This window comes from Crocuta crocuta, unplaced genomic scaffold, assembly GCF_008692635.1.
Source record: "Crocuta crocuta isolate KB4526 unplaced genomic scaffold, BGI_CrCroc_1.0 scaffold218, whole genome shotgun sequence".
Classification (NCBI taxonomy): Eukaryota; Metazoa; Chordata; class Mammalia; order Carnivora; family Hyaenidae; genus Crocuta; species Crocuta crocuta.
This window is the reverse complement of record NW_027533170.1, coordinates 7643544-7668836: the sequence shown is the minus strand read 5'-3', so window position 1 is coordinate 7668836 and position 25293 is coordinate 7643544. Positions and strand designations below refer to the sequence as shown.

Sequence of the window (25293 nt, the reverse complement as noted above, 5' to 3'; positions counted from 1 at the left end):
CCTCCTCTGGAAAAATGGTGACAGGGGCGCCTGGGTCACTCAATCGGTAGGCATCGACTTGGGCTTCAGATCTCAGGATCTCATGACTTCATGATCTCCCAGTTTGTGAGTTTGAGCCCCGCATGGGGCTCGCTGCTGTCAGCACAGAGCCCAATTCAGATCCTCTGTCTTCCCCTCTCTCTGCCCCTCTCTGGCTGGCACATTTGTACTCTCTCTTGCTCTTTCTCAAAAATAAACAAACCTTAAAAAATTTTTTTCCTAAAAGGAAAAGGGAGACAGTGTGTGTGTCACTCAGTTTCCCTGAAGATGAAGTGATACTCACTTCCCAGGACAGTGAGTGAGAAGTCACGTCACCCCACCCACGCCCCGCCTTGCTCATCCCTGATGGCAGGTGGCTGCCANTCCTCCTCCTCCTCCTCCTCCTCCTCCTCCTCGTACCTGTTGCGAGGCTCACACCTAGGCCTGGCTTCCAGTAGGATGAGCCAGAGAAAGATGCCTCCTCCCAGCTGGGATCCCATTGCTTCATGGGCTTGCTTCTGTCCCCTTCCTTTAGCACCTGGCCCTTCTAGAAATGCTTTGTCTCTCTGGGTCCTGTCACTCCGTGCCTCGGGCAGGCCTGGCCACTCATTCTTTTTGTCCACCTTCCTAGATATCCTTGGTGGAGTTCCGTCTTCTCCTCATCAACCCTTATGCCTCCCATGGCCCGCGGGCCCATGAGGAGAAAGCTCCTTGCTCAGCTCCAAGGTCAGGCCTCTGTGTCCTTTGAGCCTCCCCTTGCTCCAAGATGCCTCCTTGCCCATGCAGCCCTGGAGGCAGCAGCGGGGTGGGCTGGGCTTTCAGGGAGACCCATCTGTCTTTGTCTGCTCAGGCTGCTATTACAGAGTACCCCAGTCAAGGGGGTATGAACCACAGAGATGTATTTCCTCATAGTTCTAGAGTCTGGAAGCCAGAGGTCAAGGTGCCGGCTGCATTGGTTTCCCTTGATGCCTCTCCTTGGCTTATAGATGGCGCTGCCCTCACTGTGTCCTCACGCGGTGTCCCCTCGTGTGTGCATATGTCAAACTGTCTCCACAGTCAAGGTAGTGAATGTATCCATCACCCTCAAAAGCTTCCTCTGTCCCCTCGAATTCTGTTGCTTCCCACCTGCCACCCAGGTGTCGCTGATTTCTCTTGCTATTGGTTAGTCTTTTTTTTTTAAGATTTTTTTTATATATTAGAATTACACAATATTTACTCTTTGTCGTTATGTGTGGGTGTGTCTGGTTTCCTTTAATCAGTATAATTATTGAGAGATTCATTGATAGTTTAGCATATATTATCAATTCATTCTTTTTCATTACCAAGTGTTATTTCATTATAGAGGTAAACCATAATTTGTTTATCCGCTCACCTGCTAATGGATATTCGGGTTTGTTCCCAGGTGGAGGCTATTAAAAATAAAGCTGCTGTTAATGTTTGCGTACAAGTCTTTGTGTGGACATAGGCTTTCATGTCTCTTGGTTATAAATACATTGGAATGAAGTAGTTGATCAGCTGTTAGGTGTAGGATTAACTTTTCTATTTTTTTTTTTAATGTTTATTTTTGAGAGAGAGACAGAGTGAGAGATGGGGAGGGGCAGAGAGAGAGGGAGACACAGAATCCAAAGCAGGCTCCAGACACTGAGCTGTCAGCACAGAGCCCGATGTGGGACTTGAACTCAAGAACTGCAAGATCATGACCTGAGCCAAGGTCGGACGCTTAACGGACTGAGCCACCCAGGCGCCTCCTTTTCTATTTTGTTTTTAAGTATGTTTAGTTTGAGGTGGGAAGGGGCAGAGAGAGAGAGAGGGAGAGAGAGATTACAAACAGGCTTCATGCTTTCAGTGCAGAACCTGAAGCTGGGCTCGATCCCAGGAACTATGAGATCATGACCTGAGTTGAAATCAAACGTCAGACACTCAACCTACTGAGCTAACCAGGCTCCCCATGGGATTAACTTTTCAAGAAGCTGCCCAACCCTTGTTAAAAGCCATTGTATCATTTTGGGGCGCCTGGGTGGCTTAGTCGGTTGAGCGTCCAACTTTCACTTAGGTCATGATCTCACGGTTCATGGGTTCAGGCCCCGCGTCGGGCTCTGTGCTGACAGCCAGCTCAGAGCCTGGGGCCTGCTTCGGACTCTGTGTCTCCCTCTCCCTCTGACCCTCCCCTGTTCATGCTGTCTCTCTCAGAAATAAATAAAATGTTAAAAAAAAATTTAAAAAAAAGAACAAAGCTGTATCTTAGTTGGTGTTAAGTAACTTTGTGATTTATTTTTTACCCATCTTTAAAAAGTGAATGACAGACTTTTTTCAGATCCCCCTAGTTTTTCCTCTCATGTCCCTTTCCTATTCCGGAATCCCATCCGGGGTGCCACATTGCATTTCATCGTGATGCCTCCTGATCTGCAGCATTTTCTTAGCCTTTCCATGGTATTCATGAGCTTGACAATTTTTGGACATACTGGTCAGATATTTTGTCGAATGTGCCTCAGTTGTGGCTACTCTTATGATTAAAGTAGGTTATGCATCAAGGTAGATTGCCATTGTCATGGCATCATATCAGGGGTCCATGCTGTCACATGACCTATCACTGGTGACATTAACCTTAATCACTTGATTAAAGTTGTGTCTGCCAGATTTTACATTATGAAGTCACTATTTCCTCTCTCTGCCTTCAGGAAGCGAGGAAGTCTAGGGGCGCCTGGGTGGCTTAGTTGGTTAAGCGTCCGACTTTTGCTTAGGTCATGATCTCGCGGTTCGTGGGTTCGAGCCCCGCGTCGGGCTCTGTGCTGACTGCCAGCTCGGAGCCTGGAGCCTGTTTCAGTCTGTGACTCCCTCTCTCTCTGACCCTCCCCTGCTCACGCTGTCTCTCTCGCTCTCTCCTAGAAATAAATAAAACATTAAAAAAAAAAATTAAAAAAAAAAAAGGAAGCGAGGAAGTCTAGCCCTCACTCAAGGAGGGTGGAATTTAGCTCCACCTCTGGAGAGGGCAGCATCTACATATATTAGTGGACATTCTTTTGTAGGGAAGATTTGTCTCTTCTCCCCATTTATTTATCTATCATTTGTATCCGTATGGACTCCTGGGTTTCTACCTTATTCTTTGGGTTATAATCCAGTACTGCCTCATTTATCTCATTGCACACTTATTCCAGCTTTGGCCATCTGGAGCATTTTTGGGTAGGTTTTATGTTTCGTTGACATACCCCTCCCTCCCTTCCTTTTTTCAAAAAGGACTTCCTTACTTTTTCCCACTACAGGGCACTCCAGATTCATGTGTATTTCCTGCCCTGGGCCTAGGATCAGCCATATCTCGAAGGAGTCTTGGTCCCTTTTCTTGGAGAATGGTATTTAGAAACCAAGATTTGGGTGCTGGGTGTGCTTGTTGTCTCCAGGGTGTGTCACTGATTATAGGTTCTGTGTGCAGACAAGTATAGTATATATGTGTGAATATTCCCCCCGCCATGTCCCCATGTACACATACCGATGATTATATCTGTACGTATCTTCCCGCATACATTAGATATGACCTCATAGCGATGTCTCTGATGAAGTCAGCAGAGATGGTTCATTCTGTCTTTCCCCCTTTGCGTATTTATAACTTCTCTCTTGGACAGTGAGAAGCCCAGCTCTCACTACCAATAGTTCATTTATTTACTTGTTCAATGCTAATGTCTGTAAAGTAGTTTTAATATTGCTAACCTGTACCCCTGTGAGAACCCGCTTTACCTACTGGAGGACAGCATTTCTGTCCAGTCCCTTTTGTGTTCAGCCTTCTGGTTCTCGATCAAGATGCTGTTTCGCATGTAGGTCAGCTCCATGGTTTCTCCCAACACTTTAAGTGAGGTTATGTCATGCAGCTTTTTTTAAGTTTATTTTTGAGAGACGGGGGGTGGGGGGAGGGAGGAATGAAGGGGGGAGAGAGAGAGAGAGAGAGAGAAAACGAGCAGGGGAGGGGCAGAGACAGAGAGAATCCCAAGCAGGCTCTGTACGTCAGTTCAGAGCCTGACGCATAGCTCAAACTCTCAAACTGCGAGATCATGGCCTGAGCCGAGATCAAGAGTCAGACACTTAACCAATTACGCCTCCCAGACGCCCCTGTCATCCAGTTTTAACATACTTAGATTCACTTGTCACAGCCCACATTTCATGCAGCGGTTCTCTGATAGCCTGGTTGATTTTTTTTTTTTTTTAAACTGCTTCCTTTGAAGTTCACTCTTTGTGACCTGCAGTCTTAAAGTTTTTGATAAATGTATAGAGTCACGTGTCCGGCTCCTCAGGCCCTTTCAGAACAGTCCCGTCACCCAACAATCTTCTCCTTGTACTTCCTTCCTCACTCCCAAACCTTTGGCAACCCCAGACCTGATTTGTGTCCTTTTAGTTTTGTGAGGCCTGACTGCGGATAGCAGCCTTTGGTTTGTTTGTTGTCAGTGAAGAGCATTGCTCGTAAGCAGGGGTTACCTTGCTTTGTGATCGGAGCTGGTTGCTACCAGGATTGAGGTCCCACCCTGGCGCTTACCTCTGTAGTCTCAGTTTTCTCATCTGTAAATGGGTATGATAATAGTCCCAGCCTCGTGGGGGGGTATTGGCAGGGCTAGGTGGGTAACAGCTGTGGGCTCGGCGCCAGAGTAATAGTGCTTGGTATTTGTTATCCTCCTCATCACCATGCCGAGGTATGAACAAAAAGAATGTCAGGGGCCCCAAAATACTGCCCTCTTGGGTTGATGGTGACAGTGAGAATGCACGCAGGGCTATTTCCCTGTGGGGGCGGGATGAGGGCGCGGAGGATCTGTGGCCACACAGAGAGGGTCCTCTGGTGCCTCTTTGTTAGCAGGATCCGTCCTGGGATGAGAACGTGGAGGGGAGGGGCAGAGAGAGAGAGAGAGAGAGAGAAAGAGGATCCGAAGCACAGAGCCTAACGTGGGGCTCAAACTCAAGAGCCATGACCTGAGCTGAGTCAGATGCTTAATGGACTGAGCCCCCCGCCCATGCCCCCGCAGAAAGGACTTCTAAAAGAAGTAAATCACCATAATCCTGACACCCAAGAGGTTCATATTTTGGTAGCCGTTGTCACCCCGTGCCTGAATTTTTATACAGATGTAGACCTTTTATTGATGGTCTCATAAACATTCCTCCCCCTTGTTGCCACATAGTGTTTACAGTGATACTTCATGAAATATGACAGTTTCATCAGAGGCTTCGCCAGCCTTCTCTAAACCACGCCCACTGTTTTGGGATACAACTTCATGAGTATCATTCTTCGCTCCTGCTGATTTTTATTTTCTCGGGGTGTATCCTCTAGAGTAGGATTCCTCCGTCAAAGAGGATAGTAATATCTTTGTAGCTTTATTCATAGCATTTTACAGAAATAAATCATCCTATCCTTTTTTTGTATGTTCACCCATATTTCATCAAAATGCAACCATTGGAGGCTGTGATCAAACATCTGGCCTAGCAGCGCAGGCTAGTGCTCCCACACGTCATTACTAAATGTGTCCTCTAACTGTGTAACATTTGTCTGAGAACCATGATTTTCCAGGAGTAATTTCCCCCTCAGTGCTCACTACTCCCCACCCCCCCCAACTTCAAGTTCTCCTCCTCCTTACTGGCGGAGGGAATGCTCCCAAAGTCTCAGGAACTTTTCTCAGAAACTCATCCTTTATTTACATTAGGAGTCAGGACTTGTTTGCATATGTAAAACCAGGGCCATATTGTTTGCAGATGCTAGAGGTGCTGCCAGATAATTGAATGTAAAAAAGTTGCAGCGTTTACATCGTGGTGTTTTTTTTTTTTTTTTTTATACAAACCTGGACACAAAGGAATATTTTCTTAGAATGCAAAAAGAAAAAAAAAAGGCAAGCAAATAGAGATTGTGGGATTGGGTTTCTAATTCAAACATTTCACTTTGTGTTCCGGGTAGTGGCATTTCAAACCCACAGAAGATTCGGGCCCTGGAGAGAAGGGGGCGGGTGGCCGATAAAACTGCAGATTCACCGTATAATCCAAAGAAACACAGGCATGAAAGGAGTTAGGATAAGTGACCAAACAAAAACTCAATCCCAGTATTTTATGATCCCACCTACTAACCTTAACAGCAACCTCCCCCTCCCCAATAGTTTCCTGTTTAGTTATTTTATTTTACGATAAGAGCAGTTCAGAAGTCATTGTGTTTCCTATCAGTATTTGATAAAGCCTCCCTCCCTTTCAGGAGAGCGGCCCAGATGTGATCGCCAGGTTGTTAAAAGTGAATTGGCTTTTAGCTTTAAATGCTTTTGTTTAAAGAAAGGAAATGAGTATGGCTTCTAGCCTGTCTCGCAATGATAAAAACAGATGAGAGCAGTCTCACACAAATTGATTGGCTTCGAGGAGAAGGCTGGATTCTTTTTCCATGTAAATTCTGAAATCTGTAATAGTATCTGCAAATACAACGATGTGGTGGGAGGGTGGGGGCGTGTGAGTTCTGAGTCCTCGCTCATGGCTGTATCTGAATCCAAATCCTCGGGCAGCTTCTGCGTTCTGGTTCAGCGACATTGGATGGTCCTCCACCGCAGAGAGCCAAGCCCAGGGCAACAAGGCCCGCCCAACTTGGGGAGAAAGGTGCTGGTGGGGGGAGCTTTGTAGAGCTGATCCTGGGCTGCTCCAGCCAGAGGCAGACCGGGCTTGGCTGGAGTCCCGTCTCGTGTGAAAATTCCAGGCTTGGTGGGTCAGGGGCTCAAAACTAGGGATGACATTCTCATCTCCTCCAAAGCAGTGCTTTAGAAATAACAGTTTTGGAAGGGCGACTGGGTGGCTCAGTCAGTTGAGCATTCAGCTTCAGCTCAGGTCATGATCTACGGCCTGTGAGTTTGAGCCCTGCATTGGATTCTATGCTGACAGCTCAGCCTGGAACCTGCCTCAGATTCTGTGTCTCCCTCTCTCAAAAAATAAATGAACATTAAAAAAAAAAAAAGTAACAGTTTTGGGGTGCCCAGCTAGCTCAACTCTTGATCTTGGGGGTCATGAGTGAGCCCCACGTTGAGCACAGAGATTACTTTAAAATAAAAAGTAAAAAAAGTTTTGGGGGCACCTGGGTGGCTCAGTTGGTGAGCATCTGACTTTGGCTCAAATCCTGATCTCGCGGTTTGTGGGTTCAAGCCCCACATCAGGCTTGCTGCTGTCAGCCAGTCAGTGCAGAGCTCGCTTCACATCCTCTGATCCCCTCTCTCTGCCCCTCCCCCACTTGCACTGTACAAAAAGTAAATAAATATTTTTTAAAAAGTTGTATTTGCTTGCTGTACCATTTTCAAGGGATTTTAAATTTTTATTTGTTTTTATTGAGAAAGATTACAGTTTTATGCTTGAACCTTTGGCGGTGGTATTGCATTTTGTCACTCAACCTATTTAGGATTTGCTTTGTTTTACCTTTAGGGAGATTTTTGTTTGCTTCCTAGAGAAAGGTTAATACTTCATTCTTGTTGGGACTCAAGTCTTGGCTGGTTTGGGGATTAAGGGCCAGTCATTTCACCTTCCTAAACCGAGATTTGTGCTTTGGGACTAATTTCTTCTTCTTCCTCTTCTTCTTCTTCTTTTTCTTCTTCTTCTTCTTTTTTTTTTCCAACTTTGTCCCCTCTGTGCAAGGCAGGGACAAAAATCTGGGCCTTGAGGTTACGGTTATACCACCATAGCGGAGCTGTGATGTTTGACCCTATTTCTGGGCTAATCCTTTCCCCTTCACCCAAATCTAGCACAGGACTGGGCATGCGTAGATATCCTTGTTACACTGTACTGAGCCAAATTTTCTAGGCCAAGGATCCCTGCTGGTAAGAATAAAGGAAGATGTCATCTGGGTGGATTAGGCCTGGGCCTGGGTCTGAGGCCAGCGGGCTACTGGGTGGGGGTGGGGTGGAGTGGGGGTGCAGGGAGGGAGCCTGGGGCTTCCGGGGTTCCTGAGGACCCAGGGCTACAAGGTCCAGTTTTAGGCGGCCCTGCCCAGCCCCCCTCTCCTCCGCCTTCCCTTCTTCGTGCCGACTTCATGGTCACTTTGGCTTTTCTGGATTTGTATTTGAAAATGCTGTGACAAAGCAGAAACCTGCCACCATCTTTTCAGGGGCTCCCGAGTAATTGCTGTGTGTTTATATTTGTTCCTCCTCTCACACCCTATCTGCCTGTAGCATTTAACAACCTCATAATAAATGTTTTTGGAAATGCCACTGCCAGTGTAATCTTTCCAATACATTGGTTTTTGCTGACTTTTCCACTTTTACCCCTCTCTGCTCTCAAACTCATGCTCATTTTTTCCCCCTCTCTTTTCTTCCCGATTCAGAAGTTGGAGGGACTGGTCAAGCACCGGACAGTTCGGGAAGCGCCAACTGAGTGTGTCTGCCCCCCAGGTAAGTGGCTGTTTGATTCTTGCGAGCCCTTGACTTCCCGGAAGCCTGGCGTCCTGACTCCTGTCTGCTCAGAACCGCTGAGGACATGGTCAAGAGGCTTGCACTGGGTTTCAATCCATCTGTTGTACCTCATGGACCGTCTGGGGTCTTTTTCTTCCTATGTCTTCCCTCTTGACCAGTTCACTAGTCAAAGCTTCTAGAAGGGATAACTGCCTGGTTTGATGAAGGTGGTGGCCTTGGGGTAGGAACTAACAAACTGTTAGAAATGACTTATGATGAAAAAAACCCCCCAAAACCAAAAAAACCCCAAAACAGTCAAAAAGAAATGGCTTGTGATGGGGAAAAAAAAACAAAAACCAAACAAATGAAAAAACAAAAGAAACGACTTATGACGGCTTAGGTACTAGGAAGGTAAAAGACAGAGAAGCAGGCATGGACCATCCACACAGTATTAACCGTGTGACCCCAGTTCTGTTCGGACACGAGGGGGTAAGTAAGTAATCCGGTGACTAGAGGTCTTTTGGTTTTCATTTCTTTTGGTGGAGGTAGAGGAGGGACGATGGGAACGTGGTCTGAGTGATTCAGATAATCATGTCTGTCTTAGGTTTTGGTGATGCAGCCATGATGGCTGTGAATAAGAGCAGGATGTGTGGATTCCCAATCCATGCGGCTGAATTCTGATACCTATCGGGTCTTCTGGTTGTCCTCATGGGGGCCGCGTACAGACCAGCACTGAGAATTTAGGTGTGCAGGCTTGGCCCTGGTATTTTCGGGGTAAGAATTCTCCTCTGCAGGACAGTGTGTAATACCAGTGAATGAGTGGAAAATCGCAGTGCTTCTTAGATTTCCCACCGTGCCGGACAAGGTGGAGACACACGGGAGCTGAGCCCGGGGGCCCCAGTCTGTGCTGCCATTCCTTCCATGAGCCAAGCTGTCTGGCATTTCCCAATCCACTTCAGCTGGCCTAGACACAAAGCGCATTGAAAGCTAACATCTCCATATTGGGAGGTGCCCTTGGGTTTCTGTAAAGGTGGATCTCATGGTGTGAAGAACTCAGTCTCCAAGGGCCCCGTGGGAGAGGATCTTATGGGCAAAGCTTGAATTAGTCTTTAACGTAGTACCTCTAACAGTTTAATAGCAAAAGGGACATGACGAGTAACGACATCATTAGCAGATCAGCAGGTCAGATGTTTGAGTCAATAGGGGAAAAGATTCAGATCCACAAATGAGTTTTAGGATAATCTGAATTCCCCCCCTCCTCTTTCTGAGTGTTGAATGGGTGTCAGTTCATGTGAGCTATGTGGGTAAGTGTTTATTAAACCTTGAGTCATGGGGCACCTGTGTGGCTCCGTCGGTTAAGTGTTTGACTTCGGCTCAGGTCATGGTTTCACGGATCATGAGTTCGAGCCCCGCATCGGGCTCTGTGCTGACAGCTCAGAGCCTGGAGCCTGCTTCGGATTCTGTGTCTCCCTCTCTCTCTCTCTGTCCCTCCCCTATTCATGTTCTGTCTCTCTCTCAAAAATAAAGGAACATTAAAACAATAAATAAATAAACAGAGTCACAAAGCATTTGTGAGATATGAAATCAGTTCCGTGGGTTGCAGCCAGCATTCTGAAATCGTGAACTAGCCATGGAGTGGAATAAAAACCAATCGGAGTGAAGTTTTTGTTTGAGCTATTTCTATTTGTAGTGCATGACCTGGATGGCAATTGAAATGGGTTTCCTGCTCCGCATTGCTGGCTGCAAGTTTGAAAGTCCCAAATAAGGCTAGACAGGTAGAAGAGGCAGTGAGGGGGCACGGAGCTCCTGAATAAATCTGAACCAAGTTCAAATCTTGGTCCGTCACTTATTAACAATCAAGGTCTTCATCAAAAAATGATAACAGCGCTGGAGTGGGCTCCATAGGCATTTTTGAGGTCATAGAGAAAGTGTAGGTCAAAGCCTATGACCCAGAGGGATCCTGTGACCTATCTCCCTTTGGGGGGTCCTGAACCACCAAGAGAGGTTCCAAGAGGGTCCCAGGGAGGACCCTGGGGACTGAAAGTCTGGTCAGAAACCCCTAGTCCTGCCGAGAGGAGAGCAGCGGCCTCCCCTGCTCTAGGAGGGGTCAGCACTGCGCTGCGGTTGTCAGAAGGGCTCTGGGCTACCATCAAGCTGTTGGGGGAGGTATTCTCAGCATAGTCATTGTGGCCAGCACTGCCAGGCCCTGATGGCTGAGCAGGGGAGGGACGGAGAGAGGGAATCCCAAGCAGGCTCCGCACTGTCTGTGCAGAGCCTGACGTGGGGCTCCAGCTCACGAACCATGAGATCATGACCTGAGTCGAAACCAAGAGTCAGATGCTTAACTGAGCCACCCAGGCGCCCCTCACTGGAGCCCTCTGGACCAGAGACCTTCATCCCTGTCGGCTGGCACATTCTCCCTGTCACAGAAAGGACAGAGGCCTTTTTCTCTAGCACTGGAAGCCTTCACTGATTCCTTTCTCCTGGGCTCTGATTTTCCCCGCAGACTTTCAGAGTCTGGACTTGCACACCACCCTCTGAAGCTTTGGCCCCACGTCTGATTTGAGATACTCACAGATGCCCCCCAGCTGCCCTGGTTCCTTCTCATGGCCTGGGGACTGTGTGATCTTTTGTCAGCTCCTGGGAGATCTGATCAAAGAGATTAGCGAGGCCAGAGGAGGGGGCCACTCTTCCGTGTGTTGCCCATTGTGAAATGGGAGCCATGGAGCTGAGAAGGGGGCAGGCCTCTTGCCTTACCTGGTGGCTGGCGAGAGGGCTGGCAGGGCTGTGCCCTGTGACCTCAGACAAGGGAGGGGCCTGAGCCTTGCCCCTCTCGACTTTAAAATGAGGTCATCCAGGATTTAGGGTGGGCCCTAAATCCAGTGACAAGTGTCCTTATGAGACAGAAGGGAGAGATTTGAGACACAGAGCAACACGCAGAGGAGCCCTCCAGAGGACAGAGGGGTGCATCTAGGAGCCCAGGATTGCCCCCAGCCACCAGGAGCTGGAGGAAAGCAGTAGGAGGGGATTCTCAAAGGAACCAAACTCAGTGACACCTTGAGTTTGCACTTCTCGCCTCCTGAACTGTGGGAGAATTTCTGTCCTTTTAAGCCACTTAGTTTGTGGTGACTGGTTGGGGCAGCCCTAGCAAAGGAAAGCGGACAGGAAGGTGAATCACCCCGAGCACCTTAAGGTTGCTGCAGGGGTCGAAATTTCTCTGTGGGGGTGCGATGGGGGGCTGCTGCCTGGGAGTCTCCCCCCTCCCCCACGCTGCTCTTTCTCATTCATCTGCCTGGAGAGATGCTTCTCCGCTCCTTCAGCAGAGATCTCCAGGTTTCAGATGCAGGCGACTTACCCAGCACTCTTCTTATGATACCCATGTACTGAATGTTTAAAAGTGGTTACTTGTTTTTTAAGTATTTATTTACTTATTTTGTTTTTTTGTTTTTTGTTTTGTTTTTTTTAAAATTTTTTTTAACGTTTATTTCTAGGAGAGAGAGAGAGACAGCGTGAGCAGGGGAGGGTCGGAGAGAGAGGGAGTCACAGACTGAAACAGGCTCCAGGCTCTGAGCTGGCAGTCAGCACAGAGCCCGACGCGGGGCTCGAACCCACGAACCGCGAGATCATGACCTAAGCGAAAGTCGGACGCTTAACCGACTAAGCCACCCAGGCGCCCCAGTTTATTTACTTATTTTGAGAGACAGCGATAGTGTGAGCGGGGGAGGGATGAGAGAGAGAGAGAGAGAGAGAGAGAGAGAGAGTGAGCGAGAATCCCAGGCAGGCTCCCCCACTGTCAGCGCAGAGCTTGATGCAGGCCTCAAACTCATGAACTGTGAGATCGTGACCTGAGCTGAAACCAAGAGTCAGACGCTTAACCGCCTGAACCGCCCGGTACCCCTAAAGTGATTATTTTTGAGCAGGAAATGATGTATGATGTGATTAAAAAGAAAGCTCAATTAGTACTAAGGATTACACGTGAAGAGTAATTCTCCTTCCCCATTCTCCCCCTTCTCCTGCTCCCCTTTCTAGAGACTGCCAGTGTGCCACTGGCTTTCACGAGCAGTGCTGCCCAGTAGAACCTCCTGTGATGTGGAAATGATCTGTTGTCTAGGCTAACACGACAGCCACTGCTGGCTCTCCGGCCCTTGACATTGTGGCTAGTGCGACGGAGGGGATGAATTTTAAAATTGTTACTCAGTTTAAGTGGCCACATGTGGCAATAGTATGGGGCAGCCTGGTTTTTGAGGTAGTGTGTGTACATTTCAGTGAGTAGCTCCTCTCCTGTTCTTTCCGCAAAGCGTATCATAGGCTGTTATCCCTGAACGGCTTTCTTTGATTCAGTTTCTCCTTGAGATGGTGCATCAGCCTGCGTATCATGCAGAGAGTACATACTGCATTGTTTTGGTTAAATGGTGGCATCTTTATCCGTTGTTGGGCTGTTCTGTGAAGTGCCTGGGCAGTCCCCACCAACGATGTTTGGGTGATTTTCTGTCCTGTGTCCTTTTTTTAAAAAAAAAGTTTTATTTATTTATTTTGAGAGGGAGAGAGCGAGTGAGCATGGGCGGGGGAGGGGCAGAGACAGAGAGGGAGAGAGAGAATCCCAAGCAGGCTCCGCACCTTGGGGCTCGAATTCACGAACCTCGAGATCATGACCTGAGCCGAAATCAAGAGTCGGATGCTTCACTGACTGAGCCGCCCAGGTGCCCCTCCTGTCCCGTGTCCTTACAGCCCAGGCTGCAGGAAAGCATTGAAGGGGAGGAGGACTGCCTTTTCACTCTGTTCTCTGCCCTCCTCATGCCTTGTACCGAAGCCGGCCCTGAGCCAGGCACCGCTGCCGCGCCTGGGGGTGTCATGCCAGAAGGACGGGAGCCCACAGTCTGTTGGCGGAGGCTGCCGTCAGGGCAGCAGTTCTAGGATATTGCATGAAGGGCCCTGGCAGGGCTATTCCCAAGCCTGTCTTGTGGCAGAGGAAGGCACAACCCTGTCCCCACTGCTATAAGAGCAGTCATGACCTGGGAGCATCCTAAGGGATTTGGAGCCTGAGAGCCCTGGATTTGAATCTTGACGCTGCCCCTTGATCCGCCGCTGTGTGGTCCCATCCTGCACGTCCTGGGATGGGCCGCTTTCGTCCAAAAGGTCCTTGCATTAACAGTTTCAGTCAAGCATCAGAATGCCAATGTCCTAACCATCCTACGTTACTAAAGAAAAGGAAACTTACTAGCTCATATAACTGGGAATGGAAAGGTCAGAGGTCGGGCTGTATTCAGGTGGATGTGAATAAATGCTGTGGAACTGTGGAACTTTGAACCGTTCAGTCATTTTAGATTTATATACATTTTACCAAAATTTTAAAAGAAGCCCCAGAATTGACCCTAATGTGCCTGCCTTGGGGCAGATGCCTGTGCCTGAATTAATTGCCCAGCCTGGAAGATGAGTGGCTGGCTCTGGGTCATGTGACCGTTTTGGACCTGGGGGAGGCTATTGTGAGGGCGGGATGACATTGCCAGAACCATGTGGTCTGAGAACAGGGAGGGGTAGTTGCCATGAGGAATATTAGGGTGCTATTCCCGTAAGAAGACACAATGGATTTCACTGGGTGGATGTAAATAAGAGATTACCACTGCAGGGGCACCTGGCCAGCCCTGTCCCGGTGGCCCTCAGCCGGGGACTGTAGACAGAGTCTGGATGTGACCAGAGGTTTGCCTCCACTCCAGGCACGCAAGGGCAGTCTTTTCCCTCTGTTGAACTTGTCCAGTAGTCAGCAGGGCCCAGTGATAAAGCGCTCGAACTCTGGACCCAGACTGCCTGGTTCAAGTTCTGTCACTTACCAGCTCGATGACCCTGGACGAGTAACTTATCCAACCGGTGCCTCAGGTTTTCACCTGTGAAATGCAGTTTCCGACAGTAGCTACATCACATGATTATTGCAAGGATTGAATGAGTTAATGCATGTGAGTTGCTTAGAACAGGGCCTGGTACTTGCTTCCTGAGAGTGAGTTGTGGTTACCATGAACTCAGATCCATTGTCCCCAGGCCCTTCCAGACCCACCGTGCAGCCTGTGGCCTTCTTGAGTTTTGCTGATGTCATGCAGGGCTGCCAGAGACATGGGGAGAGGAGATTTGAGGCTGGCCCTTGGCTGCGAATATTCTGGAAGGAAAGAATAAAGGCTTAGCAGACTGTATTGGAGTGTTCTTCTGGGACGTGGGTGAGAAAATGCTGGCAACAGAGCACAGAAGCGAGAGAACTGGAAAGAGAAAGGAGGCGTGTAGCCTGTGAGCTCTTGTCAACCGTTAACGGCCTCCAGAGAGATGGCTCTGCCTTTCCGTACGCTTTGCACTGGTGTCTGACCCAGCTCCACCTGCCCTGGAAATTTGTTAGGAACTTTGCGGAAAAGTGGGAGTCCTTTTCATTTTTTTCTTCATGCCCCCACTGTATCTTTGTATCATACCCCAGAGATGTCACGTGTGGTTTCCAAATGATGCACGCTGATAAGCAGATGACTTGGAGTGAGACTTTCGCCACTCTGTGACAGTGTTTGGAAGTTTGAGCAGGAGAGTGAAACACTAACAGGAGAGCATGACATAGAGCCTTATACGTGTCACTGAGAGTTTATGGCAAATGTTACAGAGCAGAACACACATGCTAAGAGTTTCTTGTGTTTGGCTTGTTTGTTGGTGTAAGAAAGAGCTTAGTGAGGGTGTGCCCTTCCTTTTTATTTCAGTTAAATTTCTATTTATTTCTTTTTATTTATTTTGAGAGAGAGCGAGAGAAAGAGCATGAACAGGGATGCGCAGAGAGAGAGGCAACAGAGCCTGATGCAGGGCTCGATCCCACAAACCATGAGATCATGACCTGAGCCGAGATCGAGTCAGATGCTCAACCGACTGAGCCACCCAGGAGCCTCCTGGGTATATACCCTTTCTTAGTACCCTGATTATTTATTCAGAGAATTTTAAAAATAATGGCTGGCTTGCTTATCTATCTATCTATCTATCTATCTATCTATCTATCTATCGTTAAATCCTACTTGACTGGAATTTATGGTATAAAAAGGTAGCTTGATGGCAGTTATGCCACGATGTAAGACTGCACAGAGTTGAAGGAGACGATTTGGGTGTCTGATACTGCTTATTTGTTGGCTAGAATACTCTGGAGTATGGTCTCTGGTCCCCAGTTCATCCTGCCTTGATTCTTGTTCGTTCTCTCGTTCCTTTCTCCCTACCCCTGTTGTGTGCTTTTCCCGTGGGCGACATTGGCAGAGACTGACAGGAATTGCAGGGCCTGTCACTGGCGGTCATGGGGCAGATACAAGAACCTTACTCTATGACGAAGAGGAAGAGCCTGCACAGAAAAGCCTCACAGAGGGGTGCCCGGCTGCCTCAGTCGGTGGAGTGTCCAACTCTGGGTTTCAGCTCAGGTATGATCTCACGGTTTGTGGGATCAAGCCCCATGTCGGGCTCTGCAGTGACCATGAGAAGCCTCCTTGGGATTCTCTCTCTCCCTCTCTCTCTACCCTTCCCCTGCTCACTCTCGTTCTCTCAAAATAAATACCTAAACTTAAAAAAAAAAAAAAAAGAAAGAAAGAAAAAAAGAAAAGTCTTACAGACATAAAAAGAAGGGAGAAATTGCATCAGATCAGGAGGACCTGGGCAGGAGGAAGATGATAGCTGGGCAGGATTTTGAAGACTGTTCGGCATGTCAGCCAGCTGGAACAGGGGACACATTTCCCGATCCCACCATCCTGAGTAGAGGCCCCCGGGAGCCCCCGGAGCAGTGGGGAGCTCTGGTTGGTCGGAAGGTGGCAGCGGGAGGTAAGGGCAGGTCTTGGGCGTGGAGGGATGTGGGTGTTAGTCCTCAGAACGACACCATGAAGGAATCTGAGTTGGAGTTCAGTGTTAAGAGGAATCTAGAAACAGCTGGAGGCAGATATGGTTCTAGCAGAGAAGCGCTGCCCCCCCCCTCCCCAAGGTACTCAAGGTGGGTGGATGGGGATGGTCTTTGTCTTGTCCCCTGCTGTGTCCTCTGAGCTGAGAATGGTGCTGGCCATGCGGTGGAGGGATGGTGAGTGGCTGGTGGGTGACTTCTGTGGAGGAGAGGTCACGAGGACTTGAATGCGGGCTGTGAGAACTGATGGCGGGGAACAGCTGCAGGAGGCAGGGGCCGCGTGGTGGACAGAAGTCACAAACAGGATGGATGGGCACCTGCAGGGACAGAGGTGCCTGAAGCTGCAAGCCTGGGGGAGCCTGATGCCCAGAGCAGAAACAGGAAATCCCCAAAGATGGATTTGGAAGGGAAGATGATAAGCATGGCTTTAGAGAGTGAGTGGCTTCAGGAACCGATTAGTAGACCCACTGATGACTGGGGGATGATAATTAGGGGCCTTCTCATAATGTGAGGCATCATCTAGCTACTCTGAATCTATTAATCACAAAATATACCATGTCCTGTAAATAAAGGCCTTGGGGTTTAACTGTGTGCTGACCATTGGAATGTGGAGATTTTCTTGTGACCACCAGAGGGAGCCCACTATATTCATTACATTCTATAGAAATTTAACAGGCATTGAAAAGCAACTGATAATTAATACTAAAAACAAACAAACAAACTGACTGCAAAGCACCCAGAAGTTCAAACTGGGGGCAGTGAGACACAGAGCTAAGCACCCACGCTGGTGTTTTTTTCCTTTGAAGATGGAAGATGCCTCGGAATTTTCCAGAAGATTCCAGAATCAGGTGGTTTGCTGGAGGCTGTGATGATTATGCGAAGGGTAAAATAGCCACGGGCGAATGCATTCCTGGAACAGTTGCCCCACCCACCCAACGAGTATTGAGCACCATCTGGTTTAGTCGCGGTGCAGAATCCTGAGACTGTCGGACTAAATCTGTCTTGACCTCAGCTTGGCCAACTCCGTGCCAACTATGGGTGACAGGTGCAACTAGTCACTTCGTGAGGTGTCGTGTAACACTGTGTGGTAGGATTATTAAATGTCCCACGTATCAGGAGCTACTCACATGGTGGCACTGCCCTTTCCCAGGGTGAGTTCAGTGTCGTCATCATCTCTGGCCTCTTACCTTACTTCTTATGCTAAGTATCTTCAAAATGGACTGAAGAGTTAAATATGAAAAATGAAGCCATAAAGCAGTCGGAAAACATCAAACAGGGAAGATTTTGCCCCCAGGAAACATTTGGCAATGTTTGGAGACATTTTTTTGGTTTGTCTCAACGTGGGGTGTGGCTGGGGTGCTACTGGCATCTAGTGGGTAGAGGCCAGCGATGCCACTAAACATCCCGCCAGGCACAGGGCAGCCTCCAACACAAAAAATGATCCCACCCCCAAATGTCGATGGTGTCCAGGCTGGAAAACCTGCCATTGTTTAAAATGTTTTCTTAAACATTTTAAGCTTAGAGCTTAAATTTTCTTTATAGTTTATTTTTGAGACCGAGACAGAGTACGAGTTGGGGAAGGACAGAGAGAGAGGGAGATACAGAATCCAAAACATGCTCCAGGCTCTGAGCTGTCGGCACAGAACATGATGCGGGGCTCAAACCCACAAACTGCGAGATCATGACCCAAGCCAAAGTTGGACGCTTAACCGACTGAGCCACATAGGGGCCCCGAGCTTATATTTTTTTTGTATAGAAAAATCTCACCCTGACAGAGTTATGATAAAAAAACTGAAAATGACTCAACATATACAACAAACGTACGGTTGATATTCATGAAGTTCTTTCAAGCGAATAAGGAAAAGTCAAATATTGTGGTGGAAGAATAGGCAAAGAATAGGAATAGGGAGTCCCCAGTGAAAAACACGGACGGTGACACTTTTCTTAAGTGGATACTTAGGGTGCACCCACCATGCCAGGCACTGCTCTGGGCACTTGCAAAGATCATCTGTCGTGAATAATTGTGGAAATCCCTAGTAAAAGGAGATATTGTTTTCAGTGATCAGATTGATAATGTTTAAATTATTTCAGTCTTTCTGGAGGGCAGTTGTTGCAAATGAAGTCCAAGGGCAGTCTGCTGGAGAAATCTCTTTTGTTTGGGAATTCTGTCTTGTTCTATTTAGGCCTTCAGCTGATTGGGTGAGGCTCACCCATATTATGGAGGGCAATCTGCTTTACTCCAAGTCCACCTAATTGGGATGTTAATCCCATCCCCAAAAAATCCTCCCAGAAACATACAAAATAATGTTTGACCATGTATCTGGACACCATGGTCCAGACAAGTTGACCCATGAAATTAGCCATCACACCTGTGTCATGGCATTGCTCCATCTGATTCCTGCCCCCTTCTCTGGATCCATCTCTCAAATCACATCACCTTCCTATGCCCTATGCAATGACTTAATTTCTCAGTAGGAACCCATGTGTCATTCCTCTGCCCAAAGTGTCTCTCTCCTACTGGCATTTTTCCTTGAAGGATCTGTATTCTTTCTTCACGATCCACTGGCTGTATTGCCAGCTGGTACCAGGTCCTCCCTGAGTGCAGGAGGGGTGGCGGGAACAAAGGACAAACTCAGCCCTTAGTAAGGGAACACGTGGAATTCAGCTCTTTCTATTAATATGTTTGGGTGATTTGTGGAGTGACAGGTCTGTTAGAGGGCAGTTATAGGGATGGGGTAATAAAATCTAGAAAGGAAGCTTCCATAGCTGACATTGTCCTTCTTGAATTACAACATGTCCCCAAACAAGGGTGGCCTGCAGGGTGGCCTTCTCCACCCACGTGGGAAAGCCCCTTGGAGGGTTGTTGGCCTCCTCTTTTTTTTTTACGTTTATTTATTTATTTTTAAGAGAGGGGAAGGGGCAAAGAGAAAGGGAGAGAGAGAGAATCCCAAGCCCCCACTGCGGGGCTTGAACTCAGGAACTGTGAGATCATGAGCTGAGTCAAAACCAAGCATCTGATGCTTAACCAACTTGAGCCACCCAGGCGCCCCTCCTTTTTGTTTTTAAACTTGATAGTCTCTTTCCATTCTTTTCCAGTGTTTTCTCCACTTGGCCTTTTCTCCTTCCTCACTTAGGCTTAATGGTGGCCAGGGCTTGGCTAGGCTGAGCTCTGAGCTGGCTCCAGGGTCTGATGATTGGAAGCAATTGCATTTGGTTTGGCGCTGGCCGGGGTCCCTTCCCTGTGAATCAGATCCGCTCCTGCTGGCTTGCCTTGGGGCACTTGCCGCTCTGTGTCGGAAATCTTGTTCCCTACAAGGAAACACTTCAGAAATACCCTTCCTGAAAAGCCTTCCCATCCTTTGCAGCTAACATTTCCTGTACATTCTGTTCTAGTAACCCGCCTCCCTGTATCCTGTTGCCTGAATTGAGCAGGGTTTGGGAGCTGTATAGACCTGGGTACCTCCAGACACCTACCTAGATTGGAAAGCCTCACCTCCCTCATCTCTCGTCTGCCCCTGGACCCCCAGCCTCTCTCCCTGCGTGTCCTTCTGGGGCGTCACGCAGGCTCCCTGTGCCAGCCCAGAGCTGGGATCCCGGCAGCCTTGCCGAGGTGGTGCTGGCACGCTCCCCGCGTGCCCTCACCCTTGACACGGGTGCCCTCAGCTTGCCTCTGTCCCCCCCGGGGCTGATCAAAGTCGGGGGTGTGGACAGAAATAGCTGCCCTTGCCAAATCGTGCAAATAGGATTGGCTGTGGCAGAAACACACAGAAGCGTCTCCTCTTCCCCTTCCTCTGGTAGTGTGGCTCGCTCCGTCCCACGGTGCCGCAGCACCCTCTCGCTTCATCATCCCTAAGTGTTTAGTAGCATCATGTCATGGGAGCCGGGCCCTGGGATGAGCCCCCAGACCCAGGAAAGAGGCCAGGTAGCCGGCCCCTTGTTCCAGGGAGCAGGGAGGAAGGAAGACGTCTCGGTGGATGGTGAGCGAGTTTGGGTTCGTTGTCACTGGCGGCAGAACCGAGCGGGGCAGCATTAGGGAGGCAGGAGAAGTGTTAGGAGGAAAACCGGAGCTCACAGAAGTGATGCACCTGTTGGGGAGCAGACTTGTGGAGGGCAGGATGCAGGAAGGTTCTGGGAATCTGGGCAGCGGGCCCCCGGGGGCTCAGATGCCTCCCAGCCAACTGTGTTTTGGGTGTGTCCCTCTGTGTGAGGTTCAGCGTCTCAGGGCCAGACTCTGTGTCCGTCCCTCCACCTGGGACTTCCAGGCAGGGGTACCTTTCCTGTGGGCGCCACGGTGCCTCTTGGTGTCTGGGAGAGGAGGCTGGATTTGGATGCGGGTGGATCCAGCCGTGAGTGCCAGATGTGGCCACCACCCACGGGCTCTGTGAGTTATTTGATTCTTTAAACTGTCCATCTCCTCGGGGCTCCTGGGTGGCTCTGTCAGTGAAGCGCCCGACTCTTGATGTCAGCTCAGGTCAGGATCTCACGGTTCATGAGTTCCAGCTCCGTGTGGGACTCTGTGCTGACACCTCGGAGTCTGCTTGGGATTCTCTCTCTGCTCTTTCTCTCTCTGTCCATCCTTTGATTGCTTTCTCTTCTGTCTCTCTCTCTCTCTCAAACAAACCTAAAAAAAACCCAAAAAAACCTGTCCATGTCGTCATGTGTAAAATAGGGTAAACTTCATGTACTTCATGGGTTTGCGTCGAAGATACACTGAGATGAACACATGTGGAAGTGCTTGGCATACATTAGGCATCTAATAATGTCTTTTCATTTATCCCTAAGGAAACTGATCTGTGGTCCCCTCATGAGGTGGGAGAGAGCCAGACGCAGATCGTTATTGCGGGTGGGGTGTTACTACGAGAGCAAAGACCGCATGATCATGGGGACGCCGCTTTTGTTGCCTCCCCTGCAGAGTAGAATGTCGTTTCTGCTTAGACTCTTGGTTCATTTGCTGCTAGATCCCTGAGTGAAGCTTCTGCTCCAGGATGCAGTGCAGAGAAGAGCAAGCAACTCCTGGCTCCTTGGGGAGCCCTTGAACTTGATGATCAGCAGGCAGCGGTATAAAGCTCTTTTCTTTTGGGTGGCTCTGGAGTTTTCCCCATGACACAGCAAAGCCTCTCCTCCTTCCCTGACTCCACTGTTCTTTTTTATGTTTGCAGCCCTGCCTTTAGAGATGGGACAGAATGCCGGCCACGCAGCCTTGCCTGCGAGGTCAGGACTTTCATGACACTTGGCTTGAAGTGGCCTGTTGCCCAGTCTGTTTCTTTAGAAGTAGCCCTGTGTGGCCCACTCACAGGCTAGCACAGGAGGAAGTTCAAAGCACTGTGGGGTGGGGTTGGGGCTCACGAGGAAGAAGTCTTCCAAACAAAGGCCAATATGTGGCCAGTGTGGAGAGGGGGCCACACCTGGTTTTCCCTCATTAGAAACACACACACCTGCCTCCCCTGTGGCGCTTTCTACCAAATGTACCTTTAAAAATGTGGGGTGCCTGGGTGGCTCAGTTGGCTAAGTGTCCGACTTCGGCTCAAGTCATGATCTCACAGTTTGTGAGTTGGAGCCCCGCATTGGGCTCTGTGCTGACAGCTCAGAACCCGGAGCCTGCTTCGGATTCTGTGTCTCCCTCTCTCTCTGCCCCTCCCCTCCTCATGCTCTGTCTCTCAGTAATAAATAAACAAACGTTAAGAGTTTTGTTGTAAAAAATGTGGGGCACCTGGGTTGAGCTCAGGTCATGATCTCGCAGTTCGTGAGTGCAAGCCCCACGCTGGGCTTGCTGCTGACAGCACAGAGACTGCTTCACATCCTCAGTCCCCATCTCTCTCTCTACCTGCTCTGCTTACACTTTCTCTCTCTCTTAAAAAAAAAAAAGTGTATAGACAAGGCCACATGTGCCCCTGGGTGAGTGGGAGCAGCAGGTGACTTGGAGGCGGGTGAGGAGTGAGATGCGCCCCAGCTGTACCAGCCACAGAAGGACGGGACAATGACGTCCCCCCGAGCATTACTCCCCATCCGCGGCACTGCCTGTCACCCAGGTTGGGATGAAGGGGACTGTATTGGCCCAAGCACTTGCAGAAAGGTCAGCTCTGTACAGGAATGGCACATGTATTGGCTGTGACCGTGGACCTCAAAGTGCCCAGAGGGGGTCTGGCCACTGTGTTACCATTTTCTCTGTGAATATGTGTATGTATGATTGGGGGGGGGGAGGCACCGACAGGGCAGAGGGTTGTCCCTGAGGAAGGCTAGGAGCAGCTGCTCCCCCCCCATCCTGCACCCCCAACAGGATTTGAACTTAATTTCCAGGAGGACAAGGTAGTGCCTTCCCCCCCCATGCCTGTTTGCTCCCCGAAATGCACATCCTCTCCTCTTGCCTGCTCCCATCTTGGGATCCAGGAGCCCCGTTGGGAGGGGTCAGTGAGGGTCACGTTCTGCTACCTGGGTACTGGCCCCTTCATGGCTCGCAGGGGTGGAGCATGTAGAAACTAGGGGAAGGCGTATGTGTTGGAGGGGTAGGTTGCATGTGGGGGGTTAGGGGAGCATAAACTCGGGGAGAGCTTACAGGTGGGTGAATACAAGGGTTTGCGTTGGTGGAAGAGGTAGAGGTAAAGGAGGCGTGAGAGATGGGGGAGTGACTTGTGAACTTGGGTGTGTCTGTCCTGTCCCCGCGCTGACTCGGTTGGTCTCCAGGGTACCTCTTGATGATGCAGAGCCTCATTTTCTACCTAGAGCAGAACGTTTGCTTCATCCTGAAGGTCCCCGGCTCCCCTCCTGGCCCCCCCTTTCCAATCATCTTAGCCGATTGCTCTCCTTTTATTTTTTTAATTAAAAAATTTTTTAAGTTTATTTATTTATTTTGAGAGAGAGAAGGAGAGAGAGCACATGAGCCAGGGGAGGGGCAGAGAGAGAGGGAGAGAGAGAATCCCAAGCAGGCTCCTACGATGGGCTCAGTCCCATAAACCACGAGGTCATGACCTGAGTAGAAATCAAGAGTTGGATGCTTAGCCAACTGAGCCACCCAGGCACTCCCTTTCATTTTATTTTATTTTTGTTTTTTTTTTGGTTCTGTTTGTTTTTTCCTCCCTCCTTTTATTTTTTAAAAATTATAAAAGCGGGGCACCTAGGTGGCTCAGTCGGTTGAGCATCCGACTTCAGCTGAGGTCATGATCTCACGGTTCGTGGGTTCAAGCCTCGCATCGGGCTCTGTGCTGACAGTTCAGAGCCTGGAGCCTGTCTTCAGATTCTGTGTCTCCCTCTCTCTCTGACCCTCCCCTGCTCACGCTGTCTGTCTGTCTCTCTTTCTCTCTCTCAGAAATGAATAAAACATTTAAAAACATTAAAAAAATTATTATTATAAAAGCAAGCTGTGCTGCTTAAAATTACCCAACTGCCCATCCCTCAAAAACAACATAGCCCTGAAGTTCAAAGAAAAGTCTCCCTTGTTTCCCCACATTACCACCCTCACCATACCAATCCCTGGATGTAAATATTTTACATATATACACATTTAAGTTTTTGCAGAAATAAAAGTAATACGTGGTATTATGAACCTTTTTTTCCCCCTGTCTTTAATGTAAAGGTACTAATCTCAGTCCATCCAACCCACATGGACCCCAGGGGCCCGTGACCAAGCGAACATGGAGACGTGTTTAAATAAAAAATAAACCGTGACTCCAGGCAGGGAGCTGGGGCAGCCTCCCTGCGTTCCCTCTGCCCTCCTGGACCTTTTCCAACATTTCCTTCCACACCAGTGGTTTTGCACACTTTCCAGTGTAAGAACCTCCCAGCCAGTGTCCTGGCCCTTCCGATTCTGGGGGCACACTTCCACAGAAGGTGGAAGAAGGGCAGTGAATGTGCACGCACTTCATATTCTGTGTCTGCAAGCATTAGCGGCTTTGGTCACTATCAGCATATCGGAGGGCGCCCAGCTGGGCTCAGTTGGAAGAGCATGTGACTATTAATCTCGGGCTCGTGAGTTTGAGCCCCACATTGGGTGTGGAGGTTACTTACCAAATCTTAGGAGCACCTGGGTGGCTCAGTTGGTTAAGCATCAGACTTGAGCTCAGGTCATGATCTCATGATTTGTGAGTTTGAGCCCCTCATTGGAATTGCTGCTGTGAGCACAGAGCTCGCTTCAGATCCTCCATCTCCCTCTCTCTGCCTCTCCCCTATTGTTCTCCCCCTCTCTCAAAATGAATAAACTTAAAAAAAAATCTTTTAAAAAACCCACAGTATATCCTATACCTCCAATGTCTGCCTTATTATTTGTTTTAACTCTTTGTCCAAATAGAACTTCTACAGGGCAAGCACGTATCCTGAATTTGTACCCTGGTCAGTTTGCATGGACAGCACACTCCTGTGTCCCAGACAGGAAATAGCACATGACCCGCCCTTCAGGGACATGGCCCCCAGCTGCCCCTGGGGTGACCAGCATTCCAGTTTCTCCCGAGATCCACTAGTGCTGCCTGGTTTTGTACTTTACATGAATGGAATCACATGATATAGATTTGTGTCCTTAGTTGAGCATGGTGAGATCTATCCATTTTGCTACATGTGGTTGTGGATTATTCATGCATTTATTATTTTTTTTAAATATTTATTTTGAAAGAGAGCATGAGCTGGGGAAAGGGACACAGAGAGAGGGAGAGAGAGAGGGAGAGAGAATCCCAAGAGAGAGAGCAGACAGCACAGAGCCTGACTCTGGGCTCGAACTCCTGAACTGTGAGATCATGACCTGATCAGAAATCAAGAGTTGGATGATTAACCGACAGAGCCACCCAGGTGCCCCAATTACTCATTTACTTACTCATTTTACTGCCATTGGGCATTTGGACAGTTTCCAGGTTTGGGACTCTTCTGAACAGTGCTCCTATCAGTAAGACACACAGAAATGCGTTGTATATATGGATTTCTGTTGTGTCTGTACACACAATGTTACATTGTAGTGAATACTCTGTATTCACAGAGTACCCTCTGTTTTCCAGAGAAGGTGACAGTCCCCGAGTGTGTGTGAGAATTTGGGAATTCCAT

The 25293-nt window shown here is 48.9% G+C and overlaps 1 protein-coding gene across 1 annotated transcript in view; it reads left to right on the top strand.

Moving 5' to 3' along the window:
• The first annotated feature begins 8281 nt into the window (after positions 1-8281).
• The window catches only part of COL23A1 (collagen type XXIII alpha 1 chain), a 311043-nt gene continuing 294031 nt past the window's right edge, over positions 8282-25293 (top strand). Inside the window, exon 1 of the mRNA XM_077746329.1 lies at positions 8282-8387. Within this exon, the coding sequence (XP_077602455.1) occupies positions 8282-8387 (106 nt within the window). The remainder of the gene's footprint in view (positions 8388-25293) is intronic.